This window comes from Perca fluviatilis, chromosome 14 (genome assembly GCF_010015445.1).
Source record: "Perca fluviatilis chromosome 14, GENO_Pfluv_1.0, whole genome shotgun sequence".
NCBI classification, from domain to species: domain Eukaryota; kingdom Metazoa; phylum Chordata; class Actinopteri; order Perciformes; family Percidae; genus Perca; species Perca fluviatilis.
In genome coordinates this window covers 9,780,042-9,800,134 of record NC_053125.1, presented here as the reverse complement: position 1 = coordinate 9,800,134, position 20,093 = coordinate 9,780,042, and the positions used below count along the sequence as shown (strand labels likewise).

Genomic DNA, 20,093 nt, shown 5'->3' with positions numbered 1-20,093 from the left:
GTTATGACATACTGGAGCCTACGGTGTCTACTTCAGTTAGCTATAGCAGGTAACTATCCACCAAAACCACAAGTCTAAGTTGAAGGTATTCACTGAATATCAGTTGCCATTTGGTTTAAAAACATCATATTGTTTAGTTATCGAGGATACAAAAGATAACTACTGGTTGACTAAAAGCATGAATCTCTCCAATCCAATTAGATATACATACATGGAACAAGTTTCAAATTTCCTGAACATAGAATTTCCTTTCAGATAACACCACAACTGATCAGACAATTCTTTATCTACTCAATGCCATCAGAAATGGTCAGCAGTACTACCCGGTGCACAGACAGAGCTAAAGCAATCTGGGCCAAGCTGTGACCCGCCTTAAGGTTTAGTGTCAAAACCCACAAATATTACAAATCATGCAAGCTCGCTCTTACAATCTTGCCTCTTACAAGCCTGATTTAACATCTTAAACTGTAAAAAGTACCTAGTTGATCCAAAACATTTATGTCCATCGGAGTGTAAAAACTTTGACCAAAAAGCCCCAACTTGTATCTTTTTGTGGAGGACCCGCCACTCTGGTTCAGTTTTGCCTAGAGCAGTATATCCAACAATAGTTAGCACACAGCAACAAGTCTGTGCTTTAAGCCAATTCTGTGCGTCCCACCCTGTCAGCTCAGCTCCAGACCGTACAGACTTCAGCCCTTTAAGCCTGCACCTTCAGCAATAATCTAAACAGGAAATCTGAACACATCCACTCTTCATTTTAAGGAAACCAAAAGGGCAACAAAAGCTAACCACCAGCAAAATCTGATTAATCAAAGACTGCTCACTGCTCTATTCTGTAGCGAAATAGTAACGTTCATGGTGATCAGATGTACACGTATCAAGTTAATACAGAACAGACTGCCAACAGTAAACAGTCTTGTAGAAAGCTAATTTCTTTCTTTGACTTTAGAGGACAGTTGAGGAGGTGGTTTCCAACTTAAACATTTTCAGTCAGCCGTTCAGGACCGAACTATACAATTTAAGGCATGTTGAACAGAGAAATAAATCAAAACCACTATGAGAGAAAAATCAAAACACAAACTTTTACATTTACAAAGCTCAGCGTTTATATTGGTGAGCGATGATGCTTGTGTGTGTGTGTGTGTGTCTGTAATGTGTATGATTTGATATTGTATGTAGCCCCGTTATGTGTCAAGACGTGGTTCCAGAGGAAAGCCACTGTAACTGTCTGTTGCTTTTGCTGTAGGTGTGCATGTAGTGTGTCTGCAACTCTAGAATCTATGTGACGTGTAGCTACGTATTCGTGTTTTGTCGATGTTTCAAAAGTCTTTGTTTTGTACAATTATTTCAGTTCATCCAGTTCCACATCGGCAGGGATTTCTGGTGACTAAGGTGTAATCCAGCCACGTCCATCGAAACCCAACACAGCTCTCTGTCTCTGACGTCTGGGCAGGTCTTCTGTCCCGCTGGTTAGAAGACCTCCACGCAACCACCTGAGTGTTTCAGGCCGAGGTGGGCGATGACATCTGGGCAATACGTGCCTCTTTTTATCTCGCTCGCCGGAGAGCGTCCGATCAAATCCCAAACCTTACGCTTACAACACAGATGGGCTCCATGGTCGATAAACCTGCAACTTCATCCGGTAACTGATAATGCCAATGGCGTTCCCAGTCCTAGATCAAGACTGAAAAGTTTCTTAGGATTTAAGTTCAAAAAAAGGGACAGGTTTAGGGATAACTGGTTCATGGGTTGGCTTGTAGATTAGATCCTCCATGCGGAGGGCAGCAAATAAAGCACAGCCAGACTCCTGCGAGAAGACAGAAAGAAAGAGCACGAGCCCATCATCACCACACAGTTCAAACGATAGTTCGAAACAAGGGGCCACAAGATTAACCAATAGTAAATGGATCAAATTAAGTCCTTAATATACAGTTCCAAGAAATTAAGCAAGAATATCTTACCATTGCCGAAGATTTTTCTTCCTTCAGTCACTCTACAGCTCTCAAGGCAGTCATCGGGTTGGGGCACAAAGTAGAAGCATCCTCGCCAGCAGCTCTTCAAACCCATGGCTGCCTCTTTACTGTGCATGTTGATCAAACACTCTTGGCGTGGGCTCTTTGTAGCGACTGCAGCATCCATTTTGATAAGTAACTATCAGTCAGTCTTGGAGCCACTGCAGCATGTCCAACACCTCAGTCCATGGTTTTGTTTTTTTTTTGTTGTTTTTTTCTCTTCCATCCCCGATTATTTCAGGGTTACTGGCAAAATAAGGGAAACTCACAGCGAGTCAATCGCAAACTATATTCAAAAGATTGGTTTTCTTGAAGAACATTTTCCCTCCATATTATCAACGTCTCATGAATTTTCCTTCATCCATTTGCAATTTTTTCCTTTCTACTCTGAAAGATAATACAAAAATATGGTTATATACACAGGAGGTGGGAGAAGACGTGCTCCTCGAGTCTCTTATTTTCAGTTTGGGAATATCTTTTCAGTGACTTTGTCAAAGTCGTAGCAATCCTCCTGTTGTAATTGTGCTCCCATCCCCAAAATGGTACCTCACAGCTTGAATGAACAAAAGTGCATAGGTGAGTTGGTGAGGGGCAGGGTGTGAGTGCTTATGAGGGGTTGAGGTGAAGACAGGTGCACTAACCAGGTGTACTATTTCGCCCTCTCAGTTCCCTCTAGGGTTATGCACTCTGTTCTCCACAAAACAGAGCCCATCCTTGATTTTCCCACCTCCGCTCCGTGGTTGATTAAGTCTCAGAATCCACGACCACACACACACACACAAAGGTCCGGTTAGAGGATCTTGTTCATGTTCTTGTGATACCTGCCACTCTTCCTTAAAAAAAACCCCAACACCACTCAATGTCCATATGGCAGAAGCGCACTTGCAAACCCCACCCGTCTTATGTGGGAACAAAAAGAACAAAATTAAAACCAACAAAAAAACTGCACCCACAGATATCCATGTGGTTTGTAAACAACCAAAGCTCCAGTATGGAATAGAAAGAGTCCTTTCTTTTTAATTCTTAGTCACTATTTGTACGACCAGGATTGTAGAGGCAGTGTGTTCAACTGTATCCATCCCGTTTTTTTTCTCTCCATTGTGTAAATAGAAAAAAAAAAAAAAGTTCTCGCTAAACTCTTTGAAGCTTTTTTGTATTTTGTTTCCATTTTTGAAATCTTCTGAGGAGAAGTAAAAAAAAAAAAAAAAAAATCTGGTATCAGCACGGGTTTCTTGTCATTTTTTTGGAATACATTCAATATTTTCTTAAGAAATAATACACACACACACTTCACATGGCGATAATGAAACAAGATGAAAAAAAAAATTAAGGGAAAAAAAAAAATTAAAACACACAACAAAAATAGCAGCCCCAAGTGCTCATTATCTTAGTCCAAATACTTTTTAAACTTTGTATATAATGTATATATTCATATATATTTTTCATTAAAAAAAAGAAAACTCGTCATTATCAAATTGCAACAACGAATAAGTAACACAATATGCTAACATTTCATGCACCGTTCTGTGCACTTGCACATTAAGATGCTTTTTTTTTTTCCAGAGTCAGAAACTCGACACCTTTCATTCACAAGTTCGAGAGCTGACAAAAGGCAACGTGATCACATCCCAGGAAAAACAGACCGGACTAACCTTCCGATGGATCACCCCTAGACTGAACTAGAAATATTTACGATATAAACTTACATACTTTACATACACTGTGCTGAGCACTGACGCACATCACACTCGCTCTCAAAAAAGAGTTAATGTCTCAATGGCCACGCACCCTATCCAAGTTCTTAGGCACAAATGTGCATTCATACACATACAAAAAAAGCACATGTATTCAAAATGAGTACCTGTAGTCTTAACTCATTTCTATGAACAGTAAATGAACATGCACTCTGAAAACACACACACACACACACACACACACACACAAAGTCTCATTCTGATGCGCACACAGTAATGTCCCTCATGATTCACCCTGCCTGCTAGTCCTCACAGGTCAAGCGACAGCTCCCCATGGGGAGAGGCTAAGGGGAATAAACTAGTGGTGGTCATCTCATGATGAGCGCAAAGCTAACATTTACAAATGTATGCATTTCTATTTCGTCTATCTGGGATGAAGAGCTGGTGAGAGAAAGGATGTGTTGTGCAATTGCCCTCTCTCTCTCTGTTTCATTCATTCTTTCATCTCTCTCAAAACATACAGATCAAGTCCCTGTTTGGAGAAGGGACACACACACAAACACACATACTCACTCTCCAAACATGAGAATACAAAATTACCATTTGAACAAAAAAGACAAAAATGGCCTCTTATGTTTCATACATCTTGGTAAGCAACAAAAGAATGAAAAAAAAAAAAAAAAAAGACATTGTGCAGACTGGTATATTACTGACACAAACCAACCATCACACATCAGTCACTCTTACAGTCATCCCTACACATTCACAAAAATATTTACTTCTATAACTAACCCCATTTGTTTGATTTTTTTTGTTGTTTTTGTTATTTCTTTTTTAGGCAAGTGCAAATCTTCAAGTTTTTTTATAATCCATTTTTCAATAGCTTTACTTTTTATATAAACGTAAAAAAATGCTAAACAAGAGAAATATCAACAGTGTTTGTCTTTTGAGAAAGGATTTGCTCTCTGATAAGGTTTCAACTAAAGGTCCCCCTGACTTTGAAAACCATTCACCCACCGACTGTTTCACCGACCCCTTCCAGTTCTGATGCCAGCCACACAGATAATGTGTATATACACATACCGTATGTGCACTGAATCCCAACACACACACACACACACACACACACACACACACACACAAAGAAAAAAAACTATTCAAATCCCATCTCAATAAAGTGCATTAGTTCAGTATAAGGTGCTTAATCTTTTGAGTGCCAGAGGATACCCAACATACTTTTAACATCACCCCTCCTCACCCCTGCTCAAGTGATCAACTGGTACAGCAGGGAGCCCTTTTTGTCTTGCCAGAGGGAAGGAAGGAGCAGATCCAGGCGCCTCCACCCTGCACCTCCCCTCACACTTGCTCCCCTCCTATCACCCCCACCCCCACCCCCGGTACCCCCAGCAGTGCACATTCGTTATCAGGTTTGTCTGATTAAAAGACAGAAGGCCTCAGGTAGCTATTGCTGCTGCGCTGCGTCACATCAGTAATCCTCCACCATCTCCATCTCATTCAGGCTCAGACACTCGCCCGTGTTGTGGAATGAGTACCCTGCAGGGAGGAGGGGGTTGGCAAAGATGGCACAGACAAGAGCAGAGTAAGATCAGAGGAGGATGGGACATGGGCGAATTAGAAAGGGGCTGGCAGGGATATCGTTTAAATGCGAGCCGGAAATAATTTGATAAGAAGCGCACTCTGTTCTGGAAAGGTTAAAAAGGGACAGTTCACCCCAAAATAAAAAAAATACATAATTTGACTCTTACCTGTAGCATTATTTATCAATTATCAATCTACATTGTTTTGGTGAGTTGCCCAGTGTTGGAGATACCGGCTGCAGAGATGTCCCTCTAATATGACGGTCTCTTTCACGAAATCATGACCCGGTTACTGAAGATAATCTACAGACCTGGTTGTGTGCAGTTTCATGTAGGAACTATTTTCTTTCTACAGAACTATACCTGCCAATAAAAAAAATAAAAGGCTGAAACTACACAGATTACAATATCTATTATTACCTTCATCACATTTGTTTGACCACCTGTTTACATCTACTTTGACAGTGAGCCATATCCCAGAATATCGCTGGGTTTACGCTCCAAACAGCTTATGGGTACATAAATAAACTTCAGACATAAGCCAACCCTACGAGCACATCCTACCCACCTGGAGTGGGTGCAAACAAGTCATCAAGAAGACACAATACTTTCTGCTGGTGCTTTAGAAAGTTGGGTGTCTTCCTTTGTCGCTTTTGTAAAACTCCATTTGTTTCCAGACAATAAATACATTTAGGCTCGCTTTGTGTATTAACTCTAACTTTGATGTACGAGTGTGTGGCTGGTGTTATTTGTTGACAGGTTGTGTTCTGTATTATCACAATGCTAATCTGGGGTCAAGAGACGTAAAGCAAGGTATTTATTGATTCTGACTGGTTACAGATAAATTATGTCAAAAAGGAAGAAACATTACATGCTGGTGAGGTCACGTACCTAAGATGCTGGGGTCAGAGTGCAGCATCATGGGCTGTTTCTTCTTCATCTTTACCCCCTGGTTGTCATAGAGACCAGCCTTGCCCATGTGGTTAGCTTGAAACATGGACTGCAGGGTGCTTGGATTCATACCTCGCATTGAGTCCTAAAAAGAGAAGAAAAAGGAAAATGTAAAAATAAAATGACAATCATACAAATGCTAGTTCTGACATTGTGACGGCTCTACCAAGTGTTTATAAAAAATAAAAAATAAAATATCAGCTGTGACAAAATGTAAATGCATCCATTTGCATCATAACTTTCAGTCTTAGAGTCAGTCTTTTCCCTCATTTCTTGCCACAGCCTTTGATAACGGCTTTTCAAAGAAATGGATTGCTGCCTTAAATTGGAGTCTTGCACTTATGACAGTAATGTTTTGTTGGCATGTGTGCATTTTGGGAGTTCTCCCAGGTGCTTTGAAGGATAAATGATCCCTATGATGATATATATATATAAAAAAAAAAAAATTTGACATTTGATGTTTCCTGGCCCAGTTTTGAGATTCAGAGTTCATAGTTAGTTAAAAGAAAATCTTTGGAAATTGGAGGGCTGTTGTAGCAGCAGGAGACACAAAAACACACATCAACGTCACTGTGGTTCCCACTAACAACTCTGCTCCATCAGTGTTTGCATGTACAGAACAAAATCTATATTTACGTACCTGCAGAGGGAAGTTCATGTTCAATCCAGCCACTTCCTTTGATAACTGGGATATATAAAAAGGAGAAGAGGAGGAATTTAGAATGGTCACAATGAAATAAACTTCAAAGGCTTCTTTTATAGCCATTTTATTTAATGTAGCCTGTTAATATTATATTAAGCATACATCATGGTGTTTACAAGCCTGACCTTAATATAAAAACAGTATTCAGAAGTATGCATATGCTCTTCTCTCTTTATTTAGTCAGTATGTACTGGGTATACAGCACTTCCTAGTCATGGTTTATTATAATTTGTAATGATTTTAAGTACATTTTGTTAATGCAAGTATGTACACTTAACATGTTTGGGCAGAGAGGACTATATACACAACAGTTGACATTTTTGGTAAATGCTGTTCTCAGGCCTACCTGCTGCTGCTGTCTCTGTTGGTTGGCTTTCTGTTTGGCACGTCGCTCCAGAAACTGTTTGGCGAACTCTTTGGCTTCCACTGTGTCCCCTAGATAGGACCGGATGAAGTCCAGTACTGCATAGGGAGACTCCACCTCCTTCAGGTATGCCACAATTGTGGCAACTTAATAAAGACATAAAGTTGAAATAATTAGCAATGCTGAAAATGTGGGGAAATGAGATGAATGTACTTTCAAGTACCTAAATACCAGGGCTGAACGACTTGGGGGGAAAAATCGAATTGCGGTTTTTCCTGCCAGATATTGCGAAAATGATTCGATTTGCAATTTATTTTTTGCTACATATTGCACCTTCTATGATCATGTTAAATAAAGTAATACAAAATAAATGAAAAATCTGAAACAATGTGATATGCAACATTATTCCAGCATTTATCTTCTGAAAAAAAAAAAACGTTAAATCAAATCAAAGGTTACGCCAAACATTCAACTAAATATTTCTTATTTGAAAGAATGCGATTAGCTAATCGCATTCTTTCAAATCGCGATTTATAAAACGATTAATGGTGCAGCCCTACTAAATACCACATAGCAATCAGCTTTCTAAGTGTAGGGTTCATTTTCCTCACCCTTGACATTGCTAAACACATCAAAGCTGAGCAGCCTACCATCCAGAGAGGACGAGGAGTTGTTGGCAGAGGTGTTGAGAGCGTGCAGCATCTGTTCACACCAGGTAGTGAAGCCATCCTGAGGCTTCATGCCCTGCAGCAGCTTCAGCAGCTTCTCCTCCTCTTCCGTCCGCTTCCGACGCATCATGTACTGATCACTGCAGATGACATACAGGGTTCAGTGCACATTGATTATGTTCATCAACTAAAATTTACACACACATAAATGAATATCACAGTACTATCTGCCACAGAAGTGTGTGTGTGTGTGTGTGTGTGTGTGTGTGTGTGTGTGTGTGTGTGTGTGTGTGTGTGTGTGTGTGTGTGTGTGTGTGTGTGTGTGGGGTACAGTATTTTAACAGGCTGTCACTTATTCCTTTGGCGTGCATAATAACTAGTTTATTGAATCTGGCCTCATGTACCTGAGTGAAGGGCTGCTGCGGCTGTTCTTCAAGCCCATGTTGTTGTTGCTGTTGCCACGCAGGCCGGTTTGGTTCTTCACAGCCTCGTCCCACATGCCCATGCTGCCTGAAGAGCTTCCACTGCCACCCTTACCCTCCATACCTCCAGGCCCGCCCCACATACCAACACCATCCACCCACTGCCCTCCCATGGAGGAACTCCCCATTGACATGCCGGAGTGCTGGAATCAGACAGAGAAATAATTTTTAACAAATTGTAATAATTTCCTATTGGCATACTCTACAATGGGAGGACTTTCATTGCTGAAACTCACGCGGTCTCTCTGCTGCTGTCTCTGTTGCTGCTGCTGTTTCAGGAGCCTCTCTGCCTCCTGCTGCATTTCCAGCAGAGCCAGAGCCGGGGGCTTTCCTGATTTGGATAGCCCAGAGGAGGGAGCCCCGCTCCAGCCTGAGCCGCTTGCCCCAGGACCCTGCTGCTGGGGGGCCTGCTGCAGCAACTTCATAATCAGTTCCTGCTGCTGACGACACTACAGGAAGACATGACAGAGGTCAACACTTTAAAGCGGTAATTTATTACTCTGTGAAAAGCGTTTAAAGCCACCTAATAGCCATTATTATTGCATTTCATCTTTGAACTGAACCATGTGATAATCAAGTTATATTTCATATGATAACCAATAGTGTCAACACAATTTTGCTTAAAATGTTTTGCAGTTTTTATGAGCCAAGCCTGTAACATAAAAAAACTAATATTTCTTGTTAAAAAAATAAATAAAATAAGACATTTCAATTTTCAGTTTACAAAATCTGAAAAAACAAATATATCACTCTTCAACTCACCTGCTTGCGTCTGAAGAGCTCCTCCTCATCCCTCCTCTTTTGCTCCTCCTGTTGCCTCCTCTTCTCCTCCCTCCTCTTACGCTGCTCCTCCTCCTCGCGCTTTGCCCTGAGTTCAGCGTCTCGCCTCTCCTGCTGGAGCTGGAGGGAAAACATCAGGAGTCAAACGAAAGGCATACGCTGAGATTAGAATAAGCAACAAAAAAGGTTTTACTCTATCTTGGTTTTACATCTGACCCCTTTTGATTACGGTTATTGTGCCTGCTAGCATTGCTACCAATTTGTCCAGCTAGCAATTAAACAGCAATGCGACAGTGAAGAAAAAAAAAAAAAATAATAAAGAAACTTAGCAAAATGTAGACGTAATTTGGCCTTCTAAGGCAGAAGTCTCACAACTGAACCCACCTTTTGAAGCTGTTCGAGAGTTGGACCCTGAGTAGAAGGATTCATTGTTATGTCCCAAAGACTGGCTTCACTGCCTACATGGAAATAAAATTGGGTTATTTCAGCATCATATAAAAAGGTACAGACATGTGTTGTCATTGTGCACACATCCAGGTGCAGTCTAGAATGTACCTGACGGCTGTGAAGCTGAGGTATGCATGTCCCACATGGACCCTGTATCTGGCACTGACATCGACCTGTTCATCGAAGGCATCATACCCTGCTCACTGCACCTGGAACAAGCAAAGCAAAGTCAAACACTGAAAGTCCAAAGTCAACATCTCCTCTGTGAAATGACAGAAACTAGGTCTCAAACACAAATGAATGTACAGTAGTCCAGACATGTAAGGTGAAACCTATATCCCCCCCATAGGCCGACCTGTTAATGAGCTGGAATAGCTGCTGCTGTTGGAGCTGCTGATAAAGAGCTGCTGCTGCCAGCTCCTGTTGCTTTTTCAGTCGGTCCTGGTCCAGGTTTCCCTGAAAAGTAGACCGCGATCACAAGTCAATACAACGCAAACACAAAACACAGCTATCCATATGTAGTGGGATAATGCTAAGAAAGACGAGATGAAGAAAGATTTGTTACAAATGAACCATACAGGAATTGTGCATTCCCATAAGATTATGTAAAATGTAACATGCTTTTATAGATGCAAAAACATCTCAACTGTGTCACGTTCATAGGTAATCAGGAACACATGACAATATCTGTAGTGTTACATTACAGCATTAAATACAGGTATGGAACCTGCCCTGTTCTGCTCCACTATTTTGAAGCTTTCATGCAACCAGTGACTTTTACTGGAGGGCCACTGCATTATATTGTTTTATGACTGTGGTGTAAATATTAATAAATGAAGATATATAGTATTATAATATACTAACTGTAACAATTAAAATGACATGTCTCAAAATCAGGTGGGGTCAATTTTCAGAAATCTTTCATGTTAAATTGAATTTGAATGAATCATTGGTCTTTTACCGTAACCTGTCTATCAATCTTCCCTCTCCTCTGCATCCTCCCCTCCCCATCCTCTACGTTGGCTGAGCTCTGACTCACAGTCCCGGCGGGCCCTCGGGTGGGCTGCGGGCGCTGCGTTGGTGGTGGCTGTCTCACCAGCAGGGGCGGCGGGGAGGGCCCTGGGGCAAAGGGCACGCGGCCCCACATCTTGATGACGTCGCCAAGGGGTTGGAAGCCCTCGTCGCAGCCCCGCTTCACCAGAAGGGTCATGGTGAAGTAGCCAGCCTGGAACCACTCGCACATCTCCACTGTGGTGAATGGACCTGGTAGCGGGTGGGATAGACATATTTATGAATCATGCTGTGCTTGCAGGTATGAGTGTAAGACCAACAGTAAATGCCACGGTGTGCGAGTATACCCTGGATCTCTCCCTGTGGGTCCTTGTAGAACCACTTCATGGCGGCCTCATGCGACAGTGGCAGAGCAGCTGCTGTGTTCCTGCTCTCCTGCTGCTGCAGCGCCTGGGTGAAACACTCTTCCTCCAAAGAAGTGTCCTGCAGTGATGCCACCATCCTCTCTGCCTCCTACACACACACACACACACACACACACAGTCAATACACCAGCACATCCTGGCAAGTTCACTTGAGGACAGAGCATTTAGGCATTTAGCTTGGGTCTTTTAATTCAGCTTAACCATCAGGTGGAGCTGCCATGACTGATATGATCGAAAAGTTTATAAAAAAATAAATAAAATAAAAAAAAATAAAAAAAAGAATGGGGGTACATTTCATAGATTCTTTATTTTATTCAAAGTAATGACTCTAGAATATCCTGTAGCAAAATAATCAGTTGATTAGAGTTAAATGTGCTTCCTGTTACAGTTAGATTATGTTTCTGAGACCGCTGCTTGAACTTGGCCTCCTGTTGTTCCTACCTGCTGCAGGTGCTTCATTCCCTCGTCATCCTCTGCGTCTCCTCCAGGTGGAGGGTGGAGAGCAGCAACAGAGGAAGGGGGTGGGGGAGGCAGACTGGAAGAGGTGGGGGCGCTAGGGCTCAGCTGGGCCTTGGAGCCCCCTATCGGAGCCATGTCTGACACTAAAACAACAAGAAACGTTAGTAAAACAATGGGCCCTATTTTTAGTGTTTCCATTTATGGGATGGTGATGCTGGATGTGGCGGGTAGAGCCAACTACTGATTCTCTATCAGATACAGCAGGAACAGCGGGGCCAGTAAACAAGATATTAAGTGATTTGGGTAAACAGATTATATATCAAAACAAAACATCAACGTCGCTAGTTTCCTCCTACACACTCGTGAGACTAAAAGATTGGCTAAATGCAAGAAAAATTTACTTTACTGTCACATACATGTAGCGAAATTCATTCTCTGCATTTAACCCATCCCTCAAGGGAGAAGGGGGCAGCCATTTACAGCGCCCGGGGACCAACTCCAGAGCTGAGCCAGTGCCTTGATCAAGGGCACTGACAGGAGAACCTAGTACATGTTTTTTGATGGTGGGGGAAACCGGAGCACCCGGAGGAAACCCACAAAAAACATGGGGAGAACATGCAAACTCTATTACTTTATAACAATTGGATATAGTACTGGTTGCTCCAGTGCTTCTATTTAAAAAAAAAAAAAAAAAAGCACAAGCTCATATTTCTATGGAATCTATTTCTCAATTTCAATTTTTTTTTTTTTTAACTGATCCACTGACAGAAAGTGAAAAAAATGCTATTTGGCTGTTTAATGGTTGAAACCTTGACACTGCCAATAATCTGAAAAAAGCAGGGTATGACTAATGGTGGCCTTCCTGCAAGCATGTGACAAACACTGATGCCTTTAGTTTCATAGCTGCAAACTCAAAAGGGCTGAAAAAGGTGATGTTTCTGTTGCCTTTAATGTCGAAATCCGCGTTGCTAATCGGTCCGGTAGATAACGGTCGTTAAGACACCGGTGCCATATTATCACCGGGTCTCGGACACCTCCCCCCCGCCCCCCCAAATAAAAAAATCTTAGGATCTACACAATTCATGTGGATGACTTTCCCATTCAAAACGGCGATTTTCGCCGAAAAGCGACTAGTTTGCAGGTATGTAGTTTGCTACTTAATTCAAACTCAATGCTCAATGAAAAGCATAGTAACGTTTCCAACTGAATCGGTTTGTAGTATATTTACCTTCACTGGGCATGGCTGCTGGCTTGACATGGGGGGTGGTGGGGGGGGGGGAGGGGGGGGGGGGGGGGGGGGGGGGGGGGGGGGGGGGGGGGGGGGGGGGGGGGGGGGGGGGGGGGGGGGAGGGGAGGGGGGGGGGGGGGGGGGGGGGGGGGGGGGGGGGTTGGGTTGAGGGGGGGGGGTTAAAAAAAAAAAAAAAAAAAACAAAACATTAAGTAAGATGCCAAAATCAATAGTTATTGATGCTGGGCTTGTGATCAACTAGAGAAAAAAAAAAACTGTATGGACAAAGTGCAAACAATATGCTGTTGGGCACATTTACGATGCAAAAGGCTCATACCTTATGATCCATTTCCTCACGTTTTATTAACATTCCAATTTTGCTTTTAAATCAATTGATCATTGAACATGTACGCAACAATAAGGCTGGCATAGAAAACCCTATGTATTCCAAAAACATTCTAAAACCATCATTTAAAGAAAAGATGAAGTCTCTCCTCACCATTGTCTTTGTCTCCTTCAGCACTGTTCCTCTCAATGTCAGCAAAGTTCTCCTCTTCTTCTTCTTCCTCCTCTATCCCCTTAAACTCAAACTCGTCCTCCAGGATTGTCTCCTTGCCACCCTTCTGACAGAAAACGACCAAGAGAAGTAGAGGAAACGAAAGAGTGTTAACAAATCCTGACATTCATGAGGGCTGACAATAAAATAAATATACTGGCTGAAACACAAGATGATCCGGTGTAAAGACTTTACTAAAACAAGAACTTCACTCACAGAGTCTATTGTGAAGACATTTATAATACCAGGGGTTGAAAATAATTGAAAAACGCACCTTCATAGTCATGAAAGCTCCAGAGGAGTCAAACGTGCCCATCTCCCCGTCCTCCTCGTCTGTACACCACTCTGGCAGGCCGTCCCTGTCATCCTCTTGTCCCTCACTACCTGCACGCCGGCGGCCACCACCATGGCCCTCAGAGTCCCGGAAATCGAAATCAAACTTCCTCCGACGACTCTCCCCTGGACCAGTATGCTCTCGCCAGCCTGCTGAGCGAGGACCACCATCTGACAAAGAGTTGACCGCCATCAGTGAGGATACTGTCATAAGCAAGTCAGGAAAAGATCAATGAAACAGAGTAGGTTCCTACTTACAAAAAATATACAGTGACAAGGTTTTATAGGAGTAACGCATTGCCAAGTTACAGCGGTTGCCCAGACAATCATGTAGTCATGACTACATGTTATAGCCCACCTGTCGTAGTGCAGCTCTGTTTCAGCCATGTAAAACCCTACTGTGTCTTTTAGAAATCACCAACTGCCACTAGATGTCACTATAGCTTCTGTTTAAGTTAAACCTGCTGCACACATTGTCACAACACATCTTTGATTGTATGGAGTAGTATAAATCATTTTCTTCTACTGAGGCCTACTCTTAAGTGTGAACCAACAAACTGTGTGATTACACTAATTTGAATGGTCACATCCACCTTTTTAATTCCCTAAAGCCACAGCGTATTACTGATTACATAAAGAACAAAAACCTGTTAACAGGGATATGCGATATGTTCCAGGTCCAACGTAGGCTTGGTCTAAATTTGGTTGCTCAATACAAATTGGCCATGTAAGCCACATATGAATCGTTCAGTCACCTGAATCTGTATATTGTAAGAACGGAATTTCAAGTTCTCTTTTTTTTTTTATAAGGACAAATCTTAATCGTATGATATAATGATATGTAATATATTATTAAATGACTGAAGAAGAAATATCACAATATTTTTGACCCAATACCTCGATATAAATATTGCAGCGATATTGTTGGTGCTTTCACAAAATAGTTTTACAATGAGATTTTTGATATATAAATCAGTTAACGTGGATTTAATGACTACGTGGGTGAAGGCAAATACTAGAACAGCTAGAACAGTCTGGAAAGTTCACAAAATGACATTTTACTGTAATGAAGCTTGTAAAACCAGAAAAGACAACACTTTTTTTTCATATTACGATATTACAATATCCAGTATATTTAAGACGATATCTAGTCTCATATCACAATATCTATATAATATTTATATATTGCCCAGCCCTATGTTAAGCCCCTGAAACAACCAGTTTAATAAACCCTTTGCCTCCATAAACAACGCCTCCATACTGGTGAATAAAACCATATCAAGAGTGTTTGGACTGCCACATGCATTTTAAAACAAAAATAAATGATGATGCCTTTGCTTTTTCTTGTGTACAGCTTTCATTTTAAACACAAACAAGAATTTGAGGAAGCACTGCAATAAATAAATAAATAAATGTTTGTGTTTATCGTACCATCCCTGCGGGCTCCAGCAAGTCTCCAGTTGGTGCCCGGCTCCACCCCCTCCTCCTCCTCCTGCTCCTCCCGGAGGATGCGCCAGTTATCGCTGTCAGCCCTTGTGTACTCCTTCCTTCCTGGAACCACGGGACCCACAGTTTCTTCAAAGCCAGGACGCCCCACCTCCCGCCGCAGCGGTTTCTCAAATCGACGCTCACCCCTGAGGAAAGGGGGGAGGAGGGGGGAGTGATAAACCAAACAATCAATTCAAGGATTCTTGAATTAAATTACACTGGATGTCATTTATAGGACTTCAAGTAGCGTGTGCTGGGTTTTTCTTACCGGTCATCCCAGCTCTGGCTGCGGTGTATCTCTCGGACGCTGCGTCCGAAACCCACCTCCGCTTCTTCAATACTTCTTTGGTAGAATCCACCTTCACCACGACCTCGTCCTGATTATATACACACAAAGAAGAGGGTGTTTATTATTTAATATTATCATCATCATCATCTGAATGAGATAAGACTTGTGATAAGCCAGTTGGGATTGTTTCACTCACTCTCTACAGTCAGATGTGCTCCTTTCTTTTAAATCAACCTAATATTTTAAACTTTATTTAAAATATTTTTGTTCAAAAATAATTGAACAAACACTTTTATAACTTTACAAGCCCCGTACCTATATTTAATTAGCTTGTATCTCTTTCAAGCTGCAAACAGCCACACACAAGCACATAAAATATGAAACCCACACAGCATCATTCTTTCAAGTGGTTTCCTTGGATGTCCTGAACCGGACGGCTAGTGTTTACATTGGCCTTTTATATGCACAGAGTGGTGTGTGTGCACAAGGTGATTTCATCAGCCCTGTGGCTTTAGACAGGTGTGGCTGGACAAAAGAAGGACTATTTAGACAGGCCAAGAGGAAGTGTGCTGCATCAAGATGGTGGAAGAAAAGGGGGAAATAAACACTTCAGTGGTTGGCTTGAATAAACTGTTTTACTTTGCCTGGATAACAGCCATTGTAGTTTCAGCCAAGGGTTTTGGGCAGCATTTCTGTTGCTGTTGGACTCATGTTAGTTAGAGCACAAGTGGTTGTGGATTCATGAGTGCACTTAGGCTGAATCAATGCCGTTTCTCTTCTAATGGGTGTCTGGGAGGGTTTTTTTGCCCTTAGTTTTTACCTCGACCACCTCGCGTGGTCCCTCGTCCTCGGACCACTCCAGCTGGGGCAGCCCCGCCCACCCCTTTTCCCATGAGCCTCAGCACCGCCACACTGTTCACAGACATGGAGAAGTTCCTCTGCAGAGAGAGAATGGAAAGAGCACAAGGGAGGAATGTGAGGAATGTGAACTCACAGCCACATTTGTCAACCAACAGAACTGCTCGCTTTGAAACTGAGGTCGTATCGCAATGGGATATGGCATGACGAGCCGAAACAGTTCAACATTTCAAGGTATCAGTGTATTTGTGGATGTGCGTTTGTGGCAGACCTGCTCCTCCTCAGTGAGAGGCACCAGTGCCAGTGGCTGCATGGGCTCATCTTGCAGAATAGCAGCAAACTCCTTATCCTGCATGTCCTCTGGGACCTAAAAACAACAACAATAATAACAACAACAACAACAACAACAACAACAACAACAATAATAATAATAACAATAACAGGCATTTAGGACATTACTATCTATCAAAAACAATTTTGACTTCGAAAAACAACTGACCTACAAACAGGTTTTTATTTTGGAGCATGGGAAAGTCAATAGAAGTTTAAATGCTGGTGTTTAGAAAGTGCTTGATCCCTTTTAACTTACTCAACTTTACTAAACAATTGAAGATGATTTTTCTTATTCAGTGAGTCAAACAGTCCTGAGAGAAACTTTGTAGAGCTTTCCCACTAACCTTGTTGTCTTTGATATAAAGTGCTAACATCTCCTCTCGGCCGTAGCGGTACTCGGCCAACTTGTACTTTGGCATGGCGGGGGAAGGAGGGGGGGACGTCACACTCCCCCCACTGGACAGTGCACGGAGCCTGCATGAGCAAGAGTTCAGGAATCTTTAAGACTATGGATGCATTTTTAATCTCAATACTTCTTGAATCTCAAACAGACCAAGATATCTCAGTGTTGAATTTAAAAGGTAGGACTTGGGTGGAATGTTTGATGCAACTGTAAAGCTGAAACCGTGTATACATTTTTAACAGTATCAAATAAACCAGTAACCAAAAGCTTCTGGTCACGTGTCAGTGTTTCAACAGGAAATGACTGACTTTAAAGCCACATCTTTGTAATATTTTTTTCTGTCTACTGACTGGAGCTGACATTTAATGTAGAAATACCTCTTATAAATAACTTGGTGTAAATTCCTCTGTTGGCACAGAATATTGTGTAAGCGTGATAGAATTCCTATTAATCTGAACTGCAGAAAAAAATTCTCATGGCATCCATCTTGCAGCAGGGAAAAACATTATTTACTAGATATTCTGTGGTAATAAGTCAACCATCCTCCTACGCAGGTCCCCTGAATACACTTGGCTCAACACAGATGATATATTAGCTTTCCAATCTCAAGATTTCATTTTAAAAAGCGATTACTAGCAGGCCAGATTCCAAGGCCTGCTGTTTAACAATGGCTGCATTCATATGCCTCTACAAAACGTGCCATTGAGTCAAAGCCCAACATCAAAACCACATGGCACTCTCAGAGGTGTGGAGGTGGGTGTGGGATGTATGAGGTAAAAGGAAAGCCAGTTTATGGCATATCAAAAGAGGGTAAAAATAAGTGCCGCATCCACTAATATGAATAATAAGAGAGCTGAGGAAGCATGCCAGTGGGTGAGATAATTACAAATATCTCTGCATGTTTGTATTCACTTCACTTGTATTTACATTAGAAAATTCTGCTTCACTCCCCAACAAGCATGGTATCTAAAGGATCTTCCACACTAAAATCTATACATTCATAATCCTTTGTGAGAGTCTTATAGAGCAAAGGTTGGCCTAATAGCTATGACATAAATCAAAAATGTGAGGCAGAATGTTTTCACTTTGAATTCTACCACAACAACTAACATCCTCGCCGACTTTACTGCCAACTAAAGCTCAAATGGTCTAAATAATTTGGTAACGCTAACAAGCATTAAAATACTTGTAAACATGCTGGCCAGACAGCTGTACATGGTGAGCCCATGAACTGGCCATTATATAGCTGTATTAAAAAGGGTGCATGGATTAAAGTGGGCTAGAAGGGCCACTGAGAGGAAAGCAGCTGCAGATGTGTAAAGAGAGAAATATTCTGCGAGGCTGGCACTGCACCAAGAATGCACACCGCAGTCACAGGCTGTTAGAGATTGAGTGCTAGCAAACTGAAGACTACAAAAAATATGAAGCTAACAATTATTTTCATCAGTTTATCTGCCCATTATTTTCTTGATTAATGACTGCTCATAAAATGTCAGAAAAAAAGTGAAAAATCACCTTTTGTTAGAGTCCAAGATGATGTCTTCAAATAGCTTTTGTTCAAACAACCAAAAGATATTTTGTTTACTATCATATGAGACAAAGAAAAGAAAGAAAATCCTCGCATTTGAAAAGCTGGACCCAGCAAATATTTGGCATTTTTTCATGAAACATTACTCAATTAACTGGTCATCAAAATAGTTGCTAATTAATCCTCTGTCAAATGGCTTATTGATTAATCAACTATCAGTGAGGCCAGCCCTATAAATGTGAAACTGTGGGACGAGTCATGGAGTTGCCCCATTGGCCATTGCTCTAAGCAGCCGCTCATTAAAAATCTACCGCACACCAAGAACGGAATAGTCTGCTTGTCTTTACAGACTTCTGAATTTAACATTTTGCACACTGACCATTCACAGTCCAGCCATATACTGGGTTTCGACTAGGTCTTGTTCCATAAAATCTATGATGGACAATCTTGGTCCCCAGAGGATGGTTCCTAATTTGGTCTGTGACAAGGCATCTTAGGGCCAGATTTCTATCAAATATGCAGTGGATTGCAGTAAATACCAGATTTTAATTAACCTCCTGACCTTTCCTTCCACCATCAGAAATCAAAAATGTCAATTTTACACAAAAAATAATCTCATAATCACGTGAGCAAATTCCATTAGATGTAATGGACACATTCAAAAAGGCCATCCAGACAAAATAACAGAATGCGTAAATTTATGACAAGATTTCTTTAAAATGACATGGGGAAAAAGTCAAATGCTCACAATAATATCAATTTGAACATCTACAGTATCATGACGACCAGGTGATAAGGTCAAAAGCTCCTGAACAAGCAAGTAAAACACACACTGCAGTCAAATCCTAACACACATTAAACTCCATTATGTCTTTAAATGCTTATATTGTTACTAAAAATCCATCTAATCACCATGAAAGCAATTACATGTATTTTCTTCAGGAGATAGTTCTCCCTGTATACAGTACTACTTTAAAAATGTGGTAAAATAATGTAAAGAAATCAGATCAGTTACCATTCTGGGCCGAAGTTAAGAGTCTCAGCAGTCATATTCCTCACGTCCACACAGAACTGAGTATCTGAGAAAAAGAAGAAAAAAAAACAGTTTCATTTTCTGCAGAAAAAAATTTAACTTGTAAAAAATGATTACGCAAATGAGTAAATGTGCTCCAAACCTTACCCTGTCCAGATGATCGGAGCAGGCTGGACTGGGCTGGACTGGACCAGGCTTGAGCTGGCTGGCTTTAGTTAGGCTTAGGTGACTAGAAGGCTGAGTGGTGCTTAAGCTGTGGTCACAGAGCTCCCCAAACACACAGACACAAAGAGAATAGCTGCCAGTTTCAGGTGCTTGAGGAATACCAGGTTATCAGGTCCTAACTAGATAAGGAAGTGTGGGGGTCGATGATAGTTTGGAGAATGGAAGCTCCTGCTACTCACAGCCGAAAAACGTTTGATAAACAAAAAAAAAAAAAAAAAAAAAAAA

General features: G+C 41.6%; 1 protein-coding gene across 1 annotated transcript; it reads right to left on the bottom strand.

The window, feature by feature from the left end:
- Window positions 1-551: 551 nt before the first annotated feature.
- Window positions 552-20,002, bottom strand: gigyf1a (GRB10 interacting GYF protein 1a). The gene is made up of 25 exons (XM_039823353.1): window positions 19,791-20,002; window positions 19,626-19,689; window positions 17,024-17,153; window positions 16,618-16,713; window positions 16,309-16,426; window positions 15,468-15,576; window positions 15,143-15,345; window positions 13,653-13,915; window positions 13,311-13,445; window positions 12,823-12,865; window positions 11,577-11,737; window positions 11,058-11,223; window positions 10,661-10,962; window positions 10,055-10,155; window positions 9,808-9,908; window positions 9,637-9,710; window positions 9,235-9,372; window positions 8,709-8,921; window positions 8,395-8,615; window positions 7,973-8,130; window positions 7,305-7,468; window positions 6,896-6,940; window positions 6,196-6,340; window positions 1,962-5,260; window positions 552-1,807 (listed from the first exon to the last, which is right to left on the bottom strand). Exons 2-24 carry the CDS (start codon window positions 19,658-19,660, stop codon window positions 5,193-5,195), a joined length of 3,189 nt encoding a protein of 1,062 aa, XP_039679287.1. The 5' UTR covers window positions 19,661-19,689; window positions 19,791-20,002; the 3' UTR covers window positions 552-1,807; window positions 1,962-5,192.
- Window positions 20,003-20,093: the final 91 nt, after the last annotated feature.

Coding starts and splice junctions, on each gene's coding strand:
- gigyf1a (XM_039823353.1), bottom strand. CDS start 19,660: ATGACTGCTGAGACTCTTAACTTCGGCCCAGAATG. Junction 15,346..15,467: donor AGCCAGAGCTGGGATGACCG/GTAAGAAAAACC, acceptor CCCTTTCCTCAG/GGGTGAGCGTCGATTTGAGA. Junction 10,963..11,057: donor CCCACAGGGAGAGATCCAGG/GTATACTCGCAC, acceptor ACCCGCTACCAG/GTCCATTCACCACAGTGGAG.